The 18,388-nt window shown below is 39.7% G+C and overlaps 1 protein-coding gene across 1 annotated transcript in view; it reads right to left on the bottom strand.

Annotated features, from left to right (window-relative positions):
- Positions 1–4,830: 4,830 nt before the first annotated feature.
- The window catches only part of LOC128664545 (uncharacterized), a 28,608-nt gene continuing 15,050 nt past the window's right edge, over positions 4,831–18,388 (bottom strand). Inside the window, exon 2 of the mRNA XM_053719363.1 lies at positions 4,831–4,941. Within this exon, the coding sequence (XP_053575338.1) occupies positions 4,831–4,941 (111 nt within the window). The remainder of the gene's footprint in view (positions 4,942–18,388) is intronic.

The raw sequence follows: 18,388 nt of genomic DNA, 5'->3' as shown, positions 1-18,388 counted from the left end.
CTGACTGAATCTGAGTTACTTACCGTCCTGAAAGTGAAACGATCAATGTCCTCAAGTTCCTCAACAGTAGACCCGGGCAGGGAAGCAGCTTGAAGTTGAAATGATTACAGTGGCAGTAGTCAACTACACCCAACTTCCCGCCAGTACCTTGCTGAGTTGCAGTCTATGCGGCTCCCTTGCTGAAGGAACTGTATTGCACTACTGGCAACTAGATATACACATATAGTTAGCCAATCACAAGAGACAAATGTGTGCAGGCACCAATCAGCAGCTAGCTTCCACTAGTGTAGGATCTGTGCATATTCTATTTAAATAAGGGATACCAATAGAACATAGCACATTTGAAAATAGAAGTGAATTTAAAAGTGTCTTAAAATTACATGCTCTATATGAATCATGCAAGTTTAATTTTGACTTTCCTATCCCTTTAACCCCTTAACGACTAAGGACGTGCCAGGCATGTCCTCCAAAAGGTGTCAGTTAATGACCAAGGACATGCCTGGCACGTCCTCTGCGGTTTCCAGGCGCTTTCAGGGTATTGCAGTGATGCCTCGATATTGAGGCATCCTGCAATACCCTTTCTTTAGCCACTGATGCAGAGAGAGCCACTCTGTGGCCTTCTCTGCATCAGCCAGCGATGGTGCCAATCGATAGTAGGTGGGAGCCTTCGCAGGGAGGCGGGTGGGCGGCCCATCTCTGATCCACTTCTTCCTGTCAGGCCAGATGATTGTGCCGGTAGCGGGTGGGAGCGTGCACGGGTGGACAGGAGTGTGCAGGAGTGTGTGGGACTGGGACCGCTACACTACAGAAAAGTGCAAAGGATAGAGGGAGAGGGTGGGTAGGGTACTGAGGGGGGCAGCTACACTACAGAAAAATAGTTTTGTATAAAAATAAATAAATTAATTTATTTATTTTAACAAACTGGGTACTGGCAGACAGCAGCCAGTACCCAAGATGGCAGAAAATAGGTAGAGGGGGGAGGGTTAGAGAGCGGTTTGGGGGGCATCAGGGAGGTTGGGGGCTAAGGGGGGATCCAACACTGCAGAATAACTATATAAAAATAAAAGCCTTTTATTTTAGTACTGGCAGACTTTCTGCCAGTACTTAAGATGGTGGTGACAATTGTGACTTGGGGGAGGGAAGAGAGCTGTTTAAGGGGGGTCAGGGAGGGATCAGGGGGTTGGATGTGTCAGGTAGGAGGCTGATCTCTACACTAAAGCTAAAATTAACCCTACAAGCTACCTAATTAACCCCTTAACTGCTGGGCATAATACAAGTGTGGTGCGCAGGGCATTTAGCGGCTTTCTAATAACTAAACCAATGCCAAAGCCATGTATGTCTGCTATTTCAGAGAAACATTTACAACCATTTGTGCCATGATTGCATTAACTGTTTGTAAACAATTTCAGTAATTTTAATAATTTGATTGCATTTGGTGTTAAAATGGTGGCATGAAATATACAAAAATGGGTCTAGATCAATACTTTGGGTTTTCTACTACACTACAATAAAGCTAAAATTAACCCTACAAGCTCACTTCAAGCTACCTAATTAACTCCTTTACTGCTGGGCATAATACAAGTGTGGTGCGCAGCAGCATTTAGCAGCCTTCTAATTACCAAAAATCAATACCAAAGCCATATATGCCTGCTATTTCTGAACAAAGGGGATCCAAGAGAAGCATTTACATCAATTTGTGCCATAATTGCACAAGCTGTTTGTAAATAATTTCAATGAGAAACCTAAATTTTGTGAAAAAGTTAACAATCTTTTTTATTTGATCGCATTTGGCGGTGAAATGGTGGCATGAAATATACCAAGATGGGCCTAGATCAATACTTTGGGTTGTCTACTAAAAAAATATATACATGTGAAGGGTTATTCAGGGATTCCTGACAGATATCAGTGTTACAATGTAAAAAAAAAATTGTTTGGAAATAGCAAAGTGCTACTTGTACTTATTGCCCTATAACTTGAAAAAAAAGCAAAGAACATGTAAACATTGGGTATTTCTAAACTCAGGACAAAATTTAGAAACTATTTAGCAGGGGTGTTTTTTGATGGTTGTAGGTGTGTAACAGATTTGGTGGGTCAAAATTAGAAAAAGTGTGGTTTTTTTCCATTTTTTCTTCATATTTTATATATATTTTTTATAGTAAATTATAAGATATGATGAAAATAATGGTATCTTAGAAAGTCCATTTAATGGTGAAACAGTATATAATATGTGTGGGTACAGTAAATGAGTAAGAGGAAAGTTACAGCTAAATACAAACATTGCAGAAATGTAAAAATAGCCCTGGTCCCAAACGGTCAGAAAATGGAAAAGTGCTGTGGTCACTAAGGGGTTAATATGCTTACGTTTAGCACAATTGTGATATCGGTTAATACAGTAGCTTCTGTTAAGCCTTTTCATAAAAAGAATGATAACAATGCCACTCATATTTGCAAATAATTGGCAGATTATTCAAGTGTTATTAGAAGCTAAACATCATAAAAAAGGTAAGGGTAGCACACTTTAAAGTTAGGTAGGTTAATTCAATATAATTATGAAAACAGGTGCATCCTAGAAAAGATCAATATAAACAGCATCAAAAAAGAAAGTAGATACTCCAAAATAAGGAGTTTCTAAAAGTCTAGGAATAACTAGCACAGCTGTACAAAAAATAAATGAAAATAAGGAGAATTGCAATGAACCAAATACAAAATACACTTTATTATACTAAAAACACACTCATACAAGGGATCCCATTATTCACACATAAATCAAACCGGCTAAGCAAAATCTGGTGCACCAGATGGAGAGTTCGATAATATTATATAAATGATCCGCTGTAGGATGTTATCATTTGTAATGCAAATTTGAATAAGTCAAACCAGAAAGAGGTAATCAAATTATATCTCTCATAGTGCCGCAAAGCCAGGTGAACCAGGCATCAACCCCAACCAAAATATACACAAGACACGTTAGCATGGAGAGGAGGAGCCGTTACCAACGCCTATTACCAGGTATTCAGCAATTTTACCTGTGACCTATACGTGAACGCTCCTCTGTGGTAACCTGAGTTTACCTTGCAACTTTAATCTACCTTAAAAGGTAGTGTATCTCCTAATTAGTACCCACCAAGTAACAATGACTATATTACATAGAGGGTATACAGTGAGAATATTTGCTTAGAGAAGATTTCACTTAAATGAGGAATAGGTTTATCGAGAAATTCCACATTAAGATTGTATCCACAATTTGTATGAAATGATATTATATTGTTTCAACATGAAAGGAAGTACTTCTGGTCTTAAAGATATAGTCCAGCAATGATATGAGACTTAAAGTACTGAGTCGTGATCAAAGATAACATATTTGGAGAGTTTCCATTGGTAGTTCAGCGTTAAATCTTCACACACTCACACTACGTTCATACTAAAATATGTACAGGTCTCAGACACTCCTTCATACATATACACTTGACAAGTGTGTTTGATTTCTTTACAAATTGCTTTAGTTCCCAAAGATAGATATAATATCAGACGATAAAGACACAGATTAAATGCTTTGGTAATTGGTAACAAGATAGAGTTGAGGTTTACTTAGCAATACAGCGGAATTCAGCAGCTTGCTGTAAGTTTGGAACACAGATAAAACCACAGTGTGTTAGGCGTTATGCAAAAAACAAAGTATCAGGATATACCCATATAGGAAAGAAATTGTAACGATACCTTTACCAAACAGTTCTCCTTACAGACCTGTAGCTCCGTGTGCGTGGGAGTCCGGTGTGAGTGTGACTAACATCCGGAACGCCGCGGTATGAAGATCCGTCCTTTAGGAGGTGTAGTGATCCTGGAAGCACCGGTAACTCGCTAGAGGAACTTTAGTTGAAAACTGGCTCAGAATGTAAAGATCAGTTTTAGTAAAGTTTAAAGAGAATGTAGGAAATACACTCCTGAGAGTGTTAGTAAGTAAATATAAGGCTTGGCTTTGACCTGAAGAAATAATAGGCTCAAATAAGTAAATACTTAGCAACAATAGCAATAAGCTTCAATTTTCAGGCAAGGCTAAGGTCTAAATGAGAGCTTTAAATAGGGTGGATTAAGGAATGGGAGGGGAGATACCTTAAAGGTACACCACATCCTCCTGCCTTCGCTGCGTTGCAGCTTTCTGTCTTCATGGGATCCCCCCATGTCCAGGATCACCCCAGAAGGCAACACGCTGTTGGAAGCAGTGAAGGCAGGAGGAGCGTTCGCGTATAGGTCACAGGTAAAATTGCTGACTCTTGCTTGCTGAAGGAACTTTTCTGCGGTAGTCACATCTGGTAATACCTGGTAATAGGCGTTGGTAACAGCTCCTCCTCTCCATGCTAACGTGTCTTGTGTATATTTCGGTTGTGGTTGATGCCTGGTTCACCTGGCTTTGCGGCACTATGAGAGATATAATTTGATTGCCTCTTTCTGGTTTGACTTATTCAAATTTGGATTACAAATGATAACATCCTACAGCGGATCATTTATATAATATTATCGAACTCTCCATCTGGTGCACCAGATTTTGCTTAGCTGGTTGATTTATGTGTGAATAATGGGATCCCTTGTATGAGTGTGTTTTTAGTATAATAAAGTGTATTTTGTATTTGGTTCATTGCAATTCTCCTTATTTTCATTTCTTTTTTGTATAGTTGTGCTAGTTATTCCTAGACTTTTAGAAACTCCTTATTTTGGAGTATCTACTTTCTTTTTTGATATTGTTTATAATGTTATTAGAAGCTCCTACTTTTGCATCCTTGCATAGCCACCACCTGGACACGCCCCCTTTTTTTCCAATTTTAACCTTCATCTTTATCTTGAAGAACACGAATAAACACGCAGCCAGTCAGCATCATCAGTGATTTGCTTACTATATTCTTGCAGGATTTCAACATGATCTTGCAAGATTTCATAGTAAACTCCCTTAAAATGTGGAGGGACATAAATTGACTGTGTCTGCACATGCCAGATGCATGCTTCATTGTAAGTCCTGGGACAAGCATCCTGATTGGATGTTTAACGTTCCTTTACATTGGGATGTGTTACTTTACAGGTATGTAGCATATGGGTAACATCCTTTTAAATGTATAGAGTTATGCTTTTTAAATGTGCATATATGATAATGTAAGTGAAGAGCCAGATAGGCCTGGAGTGTCACAAGGATCTGTGAGTGTTTTTGCAACTACAGTGTATGTTGCAGTTCAGGGTTGCTGTAGACAGACGTATCCCTTATAAGCAGAACTGTACCAGGCCTGATCCTCTTTGCAAATTACCCTTCATTCCTCCTGGATGTTAAAGGGACTCTAAACCCAAATTTCTTTCATGGTTCAGATAGAGCATGACATTTTAAGCAACTTGCTAATTTACTCCTATTATCAAATTGTTGTCGTTCTCTTGCTATCTTTATTTAAAAAGCAGGAATGTAAATCTTAGTTGCCAGCATATTTTAGTTTCAGCACCATGGATAACTCTTGCTTATTGATGGCTTACATTTAGCCTCCAATAAGCAAGCATAACCCAGGTTCTCAACCAAAAATGGGCTGGCTCCTATGCATCATATTCCTGCTTTTTAAATAAAGATAGCAAGAGAACAAAGAAAATTTGATAATAGGAGTAAATTAGAAAGTTCCTTAAAATTGCATGCTCTGAGGCCTATTTATCAAGCCTTCAACTGTGCTGCATTCGCCGGCATCAATACGCTTGCCTAACATTGCCTAACATCGCGGCCACAGACCTGAATACACTCTCTTTATTTATCAAAAAAGCTGTCAAAAAGCCGCGCACCAAGTACAGGGCGATGAACAGCTGACTGTTGTTAACTAACAGTCATCGATCTCGCTGCTATTCGGCTTTTTCCCAACTTTATTTATATCCTGTCACTAAACACCGCCACTATACTAAAATGTTTAACCCCTATCCCGCCCCTCCCGGACCCCTCCGCAACTAAATAAAATTATTAACTCCTATCCCGCTGCTCCCAGAGCCCACCGCAACTAAATAAAGTTATTAACCCCTATCCCGCTGCTCCCAGAGCCCACCGCATCTAAATAAATGTATTAACCCCTATCCCGCTGCTCCCGGAGCCCACCGCAACTAAATAAATGTATTAACCCCTATCCCGCTGCTCCCGGAGCCCACCGCAACTAAATAAATGTATTAACCCCTATCCCGCTGCTCCCGGAGCCCACCGCAACTAAATAAATGTATTAACCCCTATCCCGCTGCTCCCGGAGCCCACCGCAACTAAATAAATGTATTAACCCCTATCTCGCTGCTCCCGGAGCCCACCACAACTAAATAAATGTATTAACCCCTATCCCGCTGCTCCCGGAGCCCACCGCAACTAAATAAATGTATTAACCCCTAAACCCCTGGCCTCCTACATCACTACCACTTACTAAACCTATTAACCCCTAAACCGCCAGCCCTCCACATCGCCATAAACTAAATTAAGCTATTAACCCCTAAACCTAACAACCCCGCTAACTTTACATTAAATATTAACTCATCCCTATCTTATAATAAATTTAAACTTACCTTTAGAATTAAAATAAACTATATTAAACTACTAATTAACCTACCCTAACTATTATACTAAAAATACATTAAACTATACTAAACTATTAATTAACCTACCCTAACTATTATCCTACAATTACATTAAACTACAAATTAAATTAACTATATTACATATTTAAAAACCTAACCCTACTCAAGTTATTTAAATCTACTATAAATAATTACTAAGTTACAAAAAAATAACAACTAAGTTACACAAAATAAAAAAACACTAAGTTACACAAAATAAAAAACACTAAGTTACAAAAAAAATAAACAATAAATTACACAAAATAAAATTTATTTTTTTTTTTTTCATCCAAGCGGCCAAAGTCTTCATCCAAGCTGGCAGAACTCTTCATCCAGACGGCATCTTCTATAGTGATGTCGCAAATAGTTCGCCGGAGAATAGTTCCCGGCAAACATAGCATGTTCGCGTTCGCCGCGGACGGCGAACATATGCGATGTTCGGTCCGCCCCCTATTCCTCATCATTGAGTAAACTTTTACCCTATACCTCACAGTCAGAAGACACATTCCAGCCAATCAGCAGCAGACCCTCCCTCCCAGACCCTCCCACCTCCTGGACAGCATCCATTTTAGATTCATTCGGAAGTTGCATTCTTAGTGAGAGAAGGGACAGTGTAGCTGCTGCTGATTTAATAGGGAAAACGATAGCTAGGCTAGTGTATTCAGTGTCCACTACAGTCCCGAAGGACTCATCTGATCCTGTGTAATCTAATTGCAGTTGCCTGCCTGCCAGCGTGTGTGTCAGGCTCACAGCGTATACTGTGCCCACTTGCCCAGTGCCACCACTCATATCTGGTGTAACAGTAGTGTACATTTAAAAAAAAAAAACACTTTTTTTGACTGTGAAATAATAGCAGATGGGGTTAGAGAGCTGTTTTGGGGGGGGGGATCAGGGAGGTTGGGGGCTAAGGGGGGATGCTACACCACAGCATATGTAAATATGCTAAAAAAAATTACAAAAAATGTAAAAACCTTTTATTTTAGTACTGGCAGACTTTCTGCCAGTACTTAAGATGGCGGGGACAATTGTGGGGTGGGGGAGGGAATGGAGCTGTTTGGGAGCTAAAATTAACCCTGCAAGCTCCCTACAAACTACCTAATTAAACCCTTCACTGCTAGCCATAATACACGTGTGATGCGCAGCAGCATTTAGCGGCCTTCTAATTACCAGAAAGCAATGCCAAAGTCATATATGTCTGCTATTTCTGAACAAAGGGGATCCCAGAGAAGCATTTACAACCATTTGTGCCATAATTGCACAAGCTGTTTGTAAATAATTTCAGTGAGAAACCTAAAATTGCGAAAAAAAATAATTTTTTTAAAAAATTTGATCGCATTTGGCGGTGAAATGGTGGCATGACTTATACCAAAATGGGCCTAGATCAATACTTTGGGTTGTCTACTACACTACACTTAAGCTAAAATTAACTCTACAAGCTCCCTACATGCTCCCTAATTAACCCCTTCACTGCTGGGCATAAAACACGTGTGGTGCGCAGTGGCATTTAGCAGCCTTCTAATTACCAAAAAGCAACGCCAAAGCCATATAAGTCTGCTATAATGGCATGTCTGGCACACAGTGTTGGAGCAAGGGTCCATCTGACCACTGATACCTGGTCTGCAAAGCATGGTCAGGGCAGGTATATCACCTACCCTGCGCACTGTGAAGCGGGCGTAACCCTTACACTACCTGATCGACACCACATCATACCTGATGTTTTAAAGCACGTTATTCCAAACAATTTAGGAATGTTAGGTGATTTATGCCCTTTATGGATTAAAACCAGACTCTGCATCAACTATGTAATTTTCCATGGGAGTTTTGCCATGGATCCCCCTCCGGCATGCCACAGTCCAGGTGTTAGTCCCCTTGAAACAACTTTTCCATCACTATTGTGGCCAGAAAGAGTCCCTGTGGGTTTTAAAATTTGCCTGCCTATTGAAGTCTATGGCGGTTCGCCCGGTTCGCCAGTTCGCTAACTTTTGCGGAAGTTCGCGTTCGCCGTTTGCGAACCCAAAATTTTAGGTTCGCGACATCACTAATCTTCTATCTTCATCCATCCGGTGCGGAGCGGCTCCATCTTCAAGACATCCGGCGCGGAGCATCCTCTTCTTCTGATGTCTACTGAACAATGAAGTTTCCCTTTAAATGATGTCATCCAAGTTGGCGTCCCTTACATTCCGATTGGCTGATAGAATTCTATCAGCCAATCGGAATTAAGGGGGAAAAATCCTATTGGCTGTTGCAATCAGCCAATAGGATTGAGCTTTTATCCTATTGGCTGATCCAATCAGTCAATAGGATTGAGCTTGCATTCTATTGGCTGATTGGAATAGCCATTAGAATGCAAGCTCAATCCTATTGACTGATTGGATCAGCCAATAGGATGAAAGCTCAATCCTATTGGCTGATTGCAACAGCCAATATGATTTTCCTCCCTTAATTCTGATTGGTTGATAGAATTCTTTCAGCCAATCGGAATGTAAGGGACGCCATCTTGGATGATGTCGTTTAAAGGGAAACTTCATTGTTCAGAAGACGTCGGAAGAAGAGGATGCTCAGCGCCGGATGTCTTGAAGATGGAGCCGCTCCGCGCCAGATGGATGAAGATAGAAGATGCCGTCTCGATGAAGACTTCTGCCAGCTTGGATGAAGACTTCGGCCCGCTTGGATGAAGACTTCTGCTGAGGACTTCGGCCACTTCGTTGAGGATGGATGTCGGGTCTTCAAAAAGTGTAAGTGGATCTTTGGGGGTTAGTGTTAGGTTTTTTCAAGGGTTTATTGGGTGGGTTTTAATTTTAGATTAGGGGTTTGGGTAGAAAAAGAGCTAAATGCCCTTTTAAGGGCCATTCCCATCCAAATGCCCTTTTCAGGGCAATGGGGAGCTTAGGTTTTTTAGATAGGGTTTTTATTTGGGGGGTTGGTTGTATGGGTGGTGGGTTTTACTGTTGGGGAGGTTGTTTGTATTTTTGTTTACAGGTAAAAGAGCTGATTTCTTTGGGGCAATGCCCCGCAAAAGGCCCTTTTAAGGGCCATTGGTAGTTTATTGTAGGCTAGGGGTTTTTTTTGGGGGGGGGGATTTTTTATTTTCATAGGGCTATTTGATTAGGTGTAATTAGTTTAAATATTTGATAATTTATTTTTTATTTTGTGTAATTTAGTGCTTATTTTTTGTTTTGTAACTTAGTGTTTTTTATTTTGTGCAACTTAGTGTTTATTTTTTTGTTGTAACAGTAATTTTTAATAGTAGATTTAAATAATTTGAGTAGGGTTAGGCTTTTAAATATGTAATATAGTTATTTTAATTGTTAGTTTAATGTAATTTTAGTATAATAGGGTAGGTTAATGAATAGTTTAATATAGTTTAATGTAATTTTAGTATAATAGTTAGGGTAGGTTAATTAATAGTTTAATATAGTTTAATGTATTTTTAGTATAATAGTTAGAGTAGGTTAATTAGTAGCTTAATATAGTTTAATTTAATTCTAAAGGTAAGTTTAAATTTATTATAAGACAGGGATGAGTTAATATTTAATGTAAAGTTAGCGGGTTGTTAGGTTTAGGGGTTAATAGCTTAATTTAGTTTATGGCGATGTGGGGGGCTTGCGGTTTAGGGGTTAATGGGTTTAGTAAGTAGTAGTGATGTGGGAGGCCAGGGGTTTAGGGGTTAATACATTTATTAAGTTCCGGTGTGCTCGGGGAGCGGCGGGATAGGGGTTAATAACTTTATTTAGTGGCGGCGGGGTCCGGGAGCGGCGGGATAGGGGTTAATAACATTATGTAGGTGGCGGTGAGGTCGGGCAGCAGATTAGGGGTGTTTAGACTCAGGGCTCATGTTAGGGTGTTAAGTGTAAACGTAACTTTTATTCTACCATAGAAATCAATGGGATATCTGGGAGCATCGAACATAAGCTTTCGCTGCTTTCAGACTCCCATTGATTCCTATGGCATCCGCGGCCTCCAGGGTGGTGGATTGAAAACCAGGTACACTGGGCTGGAATAGTGGCAAGCGTACCTGTTAGAAATTTGATAAATGCAAAAGTTGTCAGATAGTGCCAAATTTGTATTCGAAACATCTGTAATGACATAAGCATCAATCTGTGTCAGACTGAGACCGGCGGATCATATGTTACATCACAAATTTCAACTTTTGCCGGTCTGTAGACTTTGATAAATAGGGCGTATCAGGCTGGCCACAATTACGCTGCAGAATTCCAGCGTATATTTGCGGTTGACAGCTTGATAAATAGGCCTCTCTATCTGAATCATGAATGAAAAAATGTGGGTTTAGTGTCCCTTTAACATTTCTCTCCCTCCAGATCAATTAACCGGTTAAGATGGCCTGGTGATGTCTAGGGCCCCCTAAGGGTTGGAGTGATTACCACACTCTAGCAGTGGGAGGTTGCAGCCTTTGTTGATGTTAGGTATGTTGGGGGAGTGATGGCTGGAATGCTAGAAGGGGCAGCTACAGCAGGTGGTGGCCTGAAGTGCCCTTTCTCTCATTTACAGTAGGTCATAAGTACTCCAAAAACCTTATTGTGTCTGTTTGGGTGGAGCATTGTCTGTCTTGATTCTGGTAGGGCCTCTGACATCTGGCTGTTCTGAGTAGTTGGGGGCTCACTTGCCCTCAACCTAGGTTAAATGTTTAGTCAGTTATATAATATGTTATCTTAAATAAACACATACGGCCTCCAGTCTTTCTTCCACTCTTGGTGTCTGTGTGTTTTTCTTATGGTTTAGACTTTATGGGTTTATGTTTAATATATGGGAGGCTCTTTGTGACTACACTAGGCCTATTAAGGTCTCTAAAGTCAAAATTCATGTTTTCATGATTCAGAGAGAGCATGTGAATGCAAACAACTTTCCAATTGAGTTCCATTATCAAAATATGCACAATCTTTTTATATGCACACTTTCTGAGGTACCAGCTTCTACTGAGCATGTGCAAGCGTTCACTGTATATGCAGTACATATTTGTATTTTATGATTGTCATCATCAGTACAATGTTTTCTAACCTATATGCCAGCTCTGAGCTGGTGGATTAAAATCAGCCTGGACTAGTCCTACCAGGGTGATTGACAGCCCTGCTTGCGTGCAATGGGCCTAGTGAGAGCAGGGGGCAGCGTGGCACAAGCAGCAACTTCTGCATGGATAAATATGGGCAGCAAATGCTGCCCGCTCTCCAGAAATCTGGGCAGACAGGTTCCCGGGAAAGAACCTTGTGCGTAAGGCATTTGATAAATGGGGCCCTAAGTGTTATTGCATTATATTTGTATGAATTTCTTGATTATGCAATTCTACCGTTTTTAATGGTCCTTCAACTGAACCTTATAGTTTGTAATTCAGCATCTGACCACTAGATGTTACTATACATTAAAGGGACATGAACAGTTTTTTTCTTTCATGATTCACAAAGAGCATGTGAGTGATTTTAAACAACTTTCCAATTTACTTCTATTATTTAATTTGCTTCCTTCTCTCGTTATCCTTTGCTGAAAGGTTTATCTAGGTAATTTTAGGAGCAGCAAAGAAACTAGGTTCTAGTTGATGATTGGTAGCTGCATATATATACCAATTGTCATTGGCTCACACGTGTGTTCAGTAAGAAACCAGTAGTGCATTGCTGCTCATTCAACAAATGATACCAAGAGAATGAAGCAAATTTGATAATAGAAGTAAACTGGAAAGCTGTTTAAAATGGTATGTTCTACCTAAATTATGACAGAAATTTTTTGTGTTTCATGTCCCTTTAACTTGCATTTTTTCCCCCTGGTTGGTATCTGTTTAGCCTATGCCATTTACTGTAATTATACATAAAACAACATTTACATGATAGGTATCATCTCAGGTCTGATTGTCTAATAACATAATTTATGTAAGAACTTACCTGATAAATTCATTTCTTTCATATTAGCAAGAGTCCATGAGCTAGTCACGTATGGGATATACATTCCTACCAGGAGGGGCAAAGTTTCCCAAACCTCAAAATGCCTATAAATACACCCCTCACCACACCCACAAATCAGTTTAACGAATAGCCAAGAAGTGGGGTGATAAAAAAGTGCGAAAGCATATAAAATAAGGAATTGGAATAATTGTGCTTTATACAAAATCATAACCACCACAAAAAGGGCGGGCCTCATGGACTCTTGCTAATATGAAAGAAATGAATTTATCAGGTAAGTTCTTACATAAATTATGTTTTCTTTCATGTAATTAGCAAGAGTCCATGAGCTAGTGACGTATGGGATAATGACTACCCAAGATGTGGATCTTTCCACACAAGAGTCACTAGAGAGGGAGGGATAAAATAAAGACAGCCAATTCCTGCTGAAAATAATCCACACCCAAAATAAAGTTTAACGAAAAACATAAGCAGAAGATTCAAACTGAAACCGCTGCCTGAAGTACTTTCCTACCAAAAACTGCTTCAGAAGAAGAAAATACATCAAAATGGTAGAATTTAGTAAAAGTATGCAAAGAGGACCAAGTTGCTGCTTTGCAGATCTGGTCAACCGAAGCTTCATTCCTAAACGCCCAGGAAGTAGAAACTGACCTAGTAGAATGAGCTGTAATTCTCTGAGGCGGAGTTTTACCCGACTCAACATAGGCAAGATGAATTAAAGATTTCAACCAAGATGCCAAAGAAATGGCAGAAGCTTTCTGGCCTTTTCTAGAACCGGAAAAGATAACAAATAGACTAGAAGTCTTACGAAAAGATTTCGTAGCTTCAACATAATATTTCAAAGCTCTAACAACATCCAAAGAATGCAACGATTTCTCCTTAGAATTCTTAGGATTAGGACATAATGAAGGAACCACAATTTCTCTACTAATGTTGTTGGAATTCACAACTTTAGGTAAAAATTCAAAAGAAGTTCGCAACACCGCCTTATCCTGATGAAAAATCAGAAAAGGAGACTCACAAGAAAGAGCAGATAATTCAGAAACTCTTCTGGCAGAAGATATGGCCAAAAGGAACAAAACTTTCCAAGAAAGTAATTTAATGTCCAATGAATGCATAGGTTCAAACGGAGGAGCTTGAAGAGCTCCCAGAACCAAATTCAAACTCCAAGGAGGAGAAATTGACTTAATGACAGGTTTTATACGAACCAAAGCTTGTACAAAACAATGAATATCAGGAAGAATAGCAATTTTTCTGTGAAAAAGAACAGAAAGAGCAGAGATTTGTCCTTTCAAAGAACTTGCGGACAAACCCTTATCTAAACCATCCTGAAGAAACTGTAAAATTCTCGGTATTCTAAAAGAATGCCAGGAAAAATGATGAGAAAGACACCAAGAAATATAAGTCTTCCAGACTCTATAATATATCTCTCGAGATACAGATTTACGAGCCTGTAACATAGTATTAATCACAGAGTCAGAGAAACCTCTTTGACCAAGAATCAAGCGTTCAATCTCCATACCTTTAAATTTAAGGATTTCAGATCCTGATGGAAAAAAGGACCTTGTGACAGAAGGTCTGGTCTTAACGGAAGAGTCCACGGTTGGCAAGAGGCCATCCGGACAAGATCCGCATACCAAAACCTGTGAGGCCATGCCGGAGCTACCAGCAGAACAAACGAGCATTCCTTCAGAATCTTGGAGATTACTCTTGGAAGAAGAACTAGAGGCGGAAAGATATAGGCAGGATGATACTTCCAAGGAAGTGATAATGCATCCACTGCCTCCGCCTGAGGATCCCGGGATCTGGACAGATACCTGGGAAGTTTCTTGTTTAGATGGGACGCCATCAGATCTATTTCTGGAAGTTCCCACATTTGAACAATCTGAAGAAATACCTCTGGGTGAAGAGACCATTCGCCCGGATGCAACATTTGGCGACTGAGATAATCCGCTTCCCAATTGTCTACACCTGGGATATGAACCGCAGAGATTAGACAGGAGCTGGATTCCGCCCAAACCAAAATTCGAGATACTTCTTTCATAGCCAGAGGACTGTGAGTCCCTCCTTGATGATTGATGTATGCCACAGTTGTGACATTGTCTGTCTGAAAACAAATGAACGATTCTCTCTTCAGAAGAGGTCAAAACTGAAGAGCTCTGAAAATTGCACGGAGTTCCAAAATATTGATCGGTAATCTCACCTCCTGAGATTCCCAAACTCCTTGTGCCGTCAGAGATCCCCACACAGCTCCCCAACCTGTAAGACTTGCATCTGTTGAAATTACAGTCCAAGTCAGAAGCACAAAAGAAGCCCCCTGAATTAAACGATGGTGATCTGTCCACCATGTTAGAGAGTGTCGAACAATCGGTTTTAAAGATATTAATTGAGATATCTTCGTGTAATCCTTGCACCATTGCTTCAGCATACAGAGCTGAAGAGGTCGCATGTGAAAACGAGCAAAGGGGATCGCGTCCGATGCAGCAGTCATAAGACCTAGAATTTCCATGCATAAGGCTACCGAAGGGAATGATTGTGACTGAAGGTTTCGACAAGCTGCAATCAACTTTAGACGTCTCTTGTCTGTTAAAGACAGAGTCATGGACACTGAATCCATCTGGAAACCCAGAAAGGTTACCCTTGTCTGAGGAATCAAAGAACTTTTTGGTAAATTGATCCTCCAACCATGATCTTGAAGAAACAACACAAGTCGATTCGTATGAGATTCTGCTAAATGTAAAGACTGAGCAAGTACCAAGATATCGTCCAAATAAGGAAATACCACAATACCCTGTTCTCTGATTACAGACAGCAGGGCACCGAGAACCTTTGTAAAAATTCTTGGAGCTGTAGCTAGGCCAAACGGCAGAGCCACAAACTGGTAATGCTTGTCCAGAAACGAGAATCTCAGGAACTGATAATGATCTGGATGAATCGGAATATGCAGATATGCATCCTGTAAATCTATTGTGGACATATAATTCCCTTGCTGAACAAAAGGTAAGATAGTCCTTACAGTTACCATCTTGAATGTTGGTATCCTTACATAATGATTCAATATTGATCCAGAACTGGTCTGAAAGAATTCTCCTTCTTTGGTACAATGAAGAGATTTGAATAAAACCCCATCCCCTGTTCCGGAACTGGAACTGGCATAATTACTCCAGTCAACTCTAGATCTGAAACACATTTCAGAAATGCTTGAGCTTTTACTGGATTTACTGGGACACGGGAAAGAAAAAATCTCTTTGCAGGAGGTCTCAACTTGAAACCAATTCTGTACCCTTCTGAAACAATGCTCTGAATCCAAAGATTGTGAACAGAATTGATCCAAATTTCCTTGAAAAAACGTAACCTGCCCCCTACCAGCTGAGCTGGAATGAGGGCCGCACCTTCATGTGGACTTAGAAGCAGGCTTTGCCTTTCTAGCTGGCTTGGATTTATTCCAGACTGGAGATGGTCTCCAAACTGAAACTGCTCCTGAGGATGAAGGATCAGGCTTTTGTTCTTTGTTGAAACGAAAGGAACGAAAACGATTATTAGCCCTGTTTTTACCTTTAGATTTTTTTATCCTGTGGTAAAAAAGTTCCTTTCCCACCAGTAACAGTTGAAATAATGGAATCCAACTGAGAACCAAATAATTTGTTACCCTGGAAAGAAATGGAAAGTAAAGTTGATTTAGAAGCCATATCAGCATTCCAAGTTTTAAGCCATAAAGCTCTTCTAGCTAAAAATAGCTAGAGACATAAACCTGACATCAACTCTGATAATATCAAAAATGGCATCACAGATAAAATTATTAGCATGCTGAAGAAGAATAATAATATCATGAGAATCACGATGTGTTACTTGTTGCGCTAAAGTTTCCAACCAAAAAGTTGAAGCTGCAGCAACATCAGCCAAAGATATAGCAGGTCTAAGAAGATTACCTGAACACAGATAAGCTTTTCTTAGAAAGGATTCAATTTTCCTATCTAGAGGATCCTTAAACGAAGTACCATCTGACGTAGGAATAGTAGTACGTTTAGCAAGGGTAGAAATAGCCCCATCAACTTTAGGGATCTTGTCCCAAAATTCTAATCTGTCAGACGGCACAGGATATAATTGCTTAAAACGTTTAGAAGGAGTAAATGAATTACCCAATTTATCCCATTCTCTGGAAATTACTTCAGAAATAGCATCAGGGACAGGAAAAACTTCTGGAATAACTACAGGAGATTTAAAAACCTTATTTAAACGTTTAGATTTAGTATCAAGAGGACCAGAGTCCTCTATTTCTAAAGCAATTAGTACTTCTTTAAGTAAAGAACGAATAAATTCCATTTTAAATAAATATGAAGATTTATCAGCATCAACCTCTGAGACAGAATCCTCTGAACCAGAGGAATCATCAGAATCAGAATGATGATGTTCATTTAAAAATTCATCTGTAGGGAGAGGTTTTAAAAGATTTTTTACGTTTACTAGAAGGAGAAATAACAGACATAGCCTTCTTTATGGATTCAGAAACAAAATCTCTTATATTATCAGGAACATTCTGCACCTTAGATGTTGAAGGAATTGCAACAGGCAATGGTACTTTACTAAAGGAAATATTATCTGCTTTAACAAGTTTGTCATGACAATCAATACAAACAACAGCTGGAGGAATAGCTACCAAAAGTTTACAGCAGATACACTTAGCTTTGGTAGATTCAGCACTTGACAGCGATTTTCCTGTAGTATCTTCTGACTCAGATGCAACGTGAGACATCTTGCAATATGTAAGAGAAAAAACAACATATATATAAAGCAAAATTGATCAAATTCCTTAAATGACAGTTTCAGGAATGGGAAAAAATGCCAAAGAACAAGCTTCTAGCAACCAGAAGCAATAAAAAAATGAGACTTAAATAATGTGGAGACAAAAGCGACGCCCATATTTTTTCGCGCCAAATAAGACGCCCACATTATTTGGCGCCTAAATGCTTTTTTGCGCCAAAAATGACGCCACATCCGGAACGCCGACATCTTTGGCGCAAAATAACGTCAAAAAATGACGCAACTTCCGGCGACACGTATGACGCCGGAAACGGAAATAGAATTTTTGCAACAAAAAAGTCCGCGCCAAGAATGACGCAATAAAATGAAGCATTTTCAGCCCCCGCGAGCCTAACAGCCCACAGGGAAAAAGTCAAATTTTAAGGTAAGAAAAATGTTAAATTAAAATGCATTATCCCAAATATGAAACTGACTGTCTGAAAATAAGGAAAGTTGAACATTCTGAGTCAAGGCAAATAAATGTTTGAATACATATATTTAGAACTTTATAAACAAAGTGCCCAACCATAGCTAGGAGTGTCACAGAAAATAAGACTTACTTACCCCAGGACACTCATCTACATATAGCAGATAGCCAAACCAGTACTGACACGAGAATCAGCAGAGGTAATGGTATATATAAGAGTATATCGTCTATCTGAAAAGGGAGGTAAGAGATGAATCTCTACGACCGATAACAGAGAACCTATGAAATAGACCCCGTAGAAGGAGATCACTGCATTCAAATAGGCAATACTCTCCTCACATCCCTCTGACATTCACTGCACGCTGAGAGGAAAACCGGGCTCCAACTTGCTGCGGAGCGCATATCAACGTAGAATCTAGCACAAACTTACTTCACCACCTCCATCAGAGGCAAAGTTTGTAAAACTGATTTGTGGGTGTGGTGAGGGGTGTATTTATAGGCATTTTGAGGTTTGGGAAACTTTGCCCCTCCTGGTAGGAATGTATATCCCATACGTCACTAGCTCATGGACTCTTGCTAATTACATGAAAGAAATAAGGTTTATGCAGGTATATAGTTTGCAGCAGGGCTGGCTTAAAGGGACAAAAAC

Source organism: Bombina bombina, chromosome 6, assembly GCF_027579735.1.
Source record: "Bombina bombina isolate aBomBom1 chromosome 6, aBomBom1.pri, whole genome shotgun sequence".
Lineage (NCBI taxonomy): Eukaryota > Metazoa > Chordata > Amphibia > Anura > Bombinatoridae > Bombina > Bombina bombina.
Note: the sequence above shows the minus strand (reverse complement) of the source record. Positions and strands in the feature narration are given on the sequence as shown.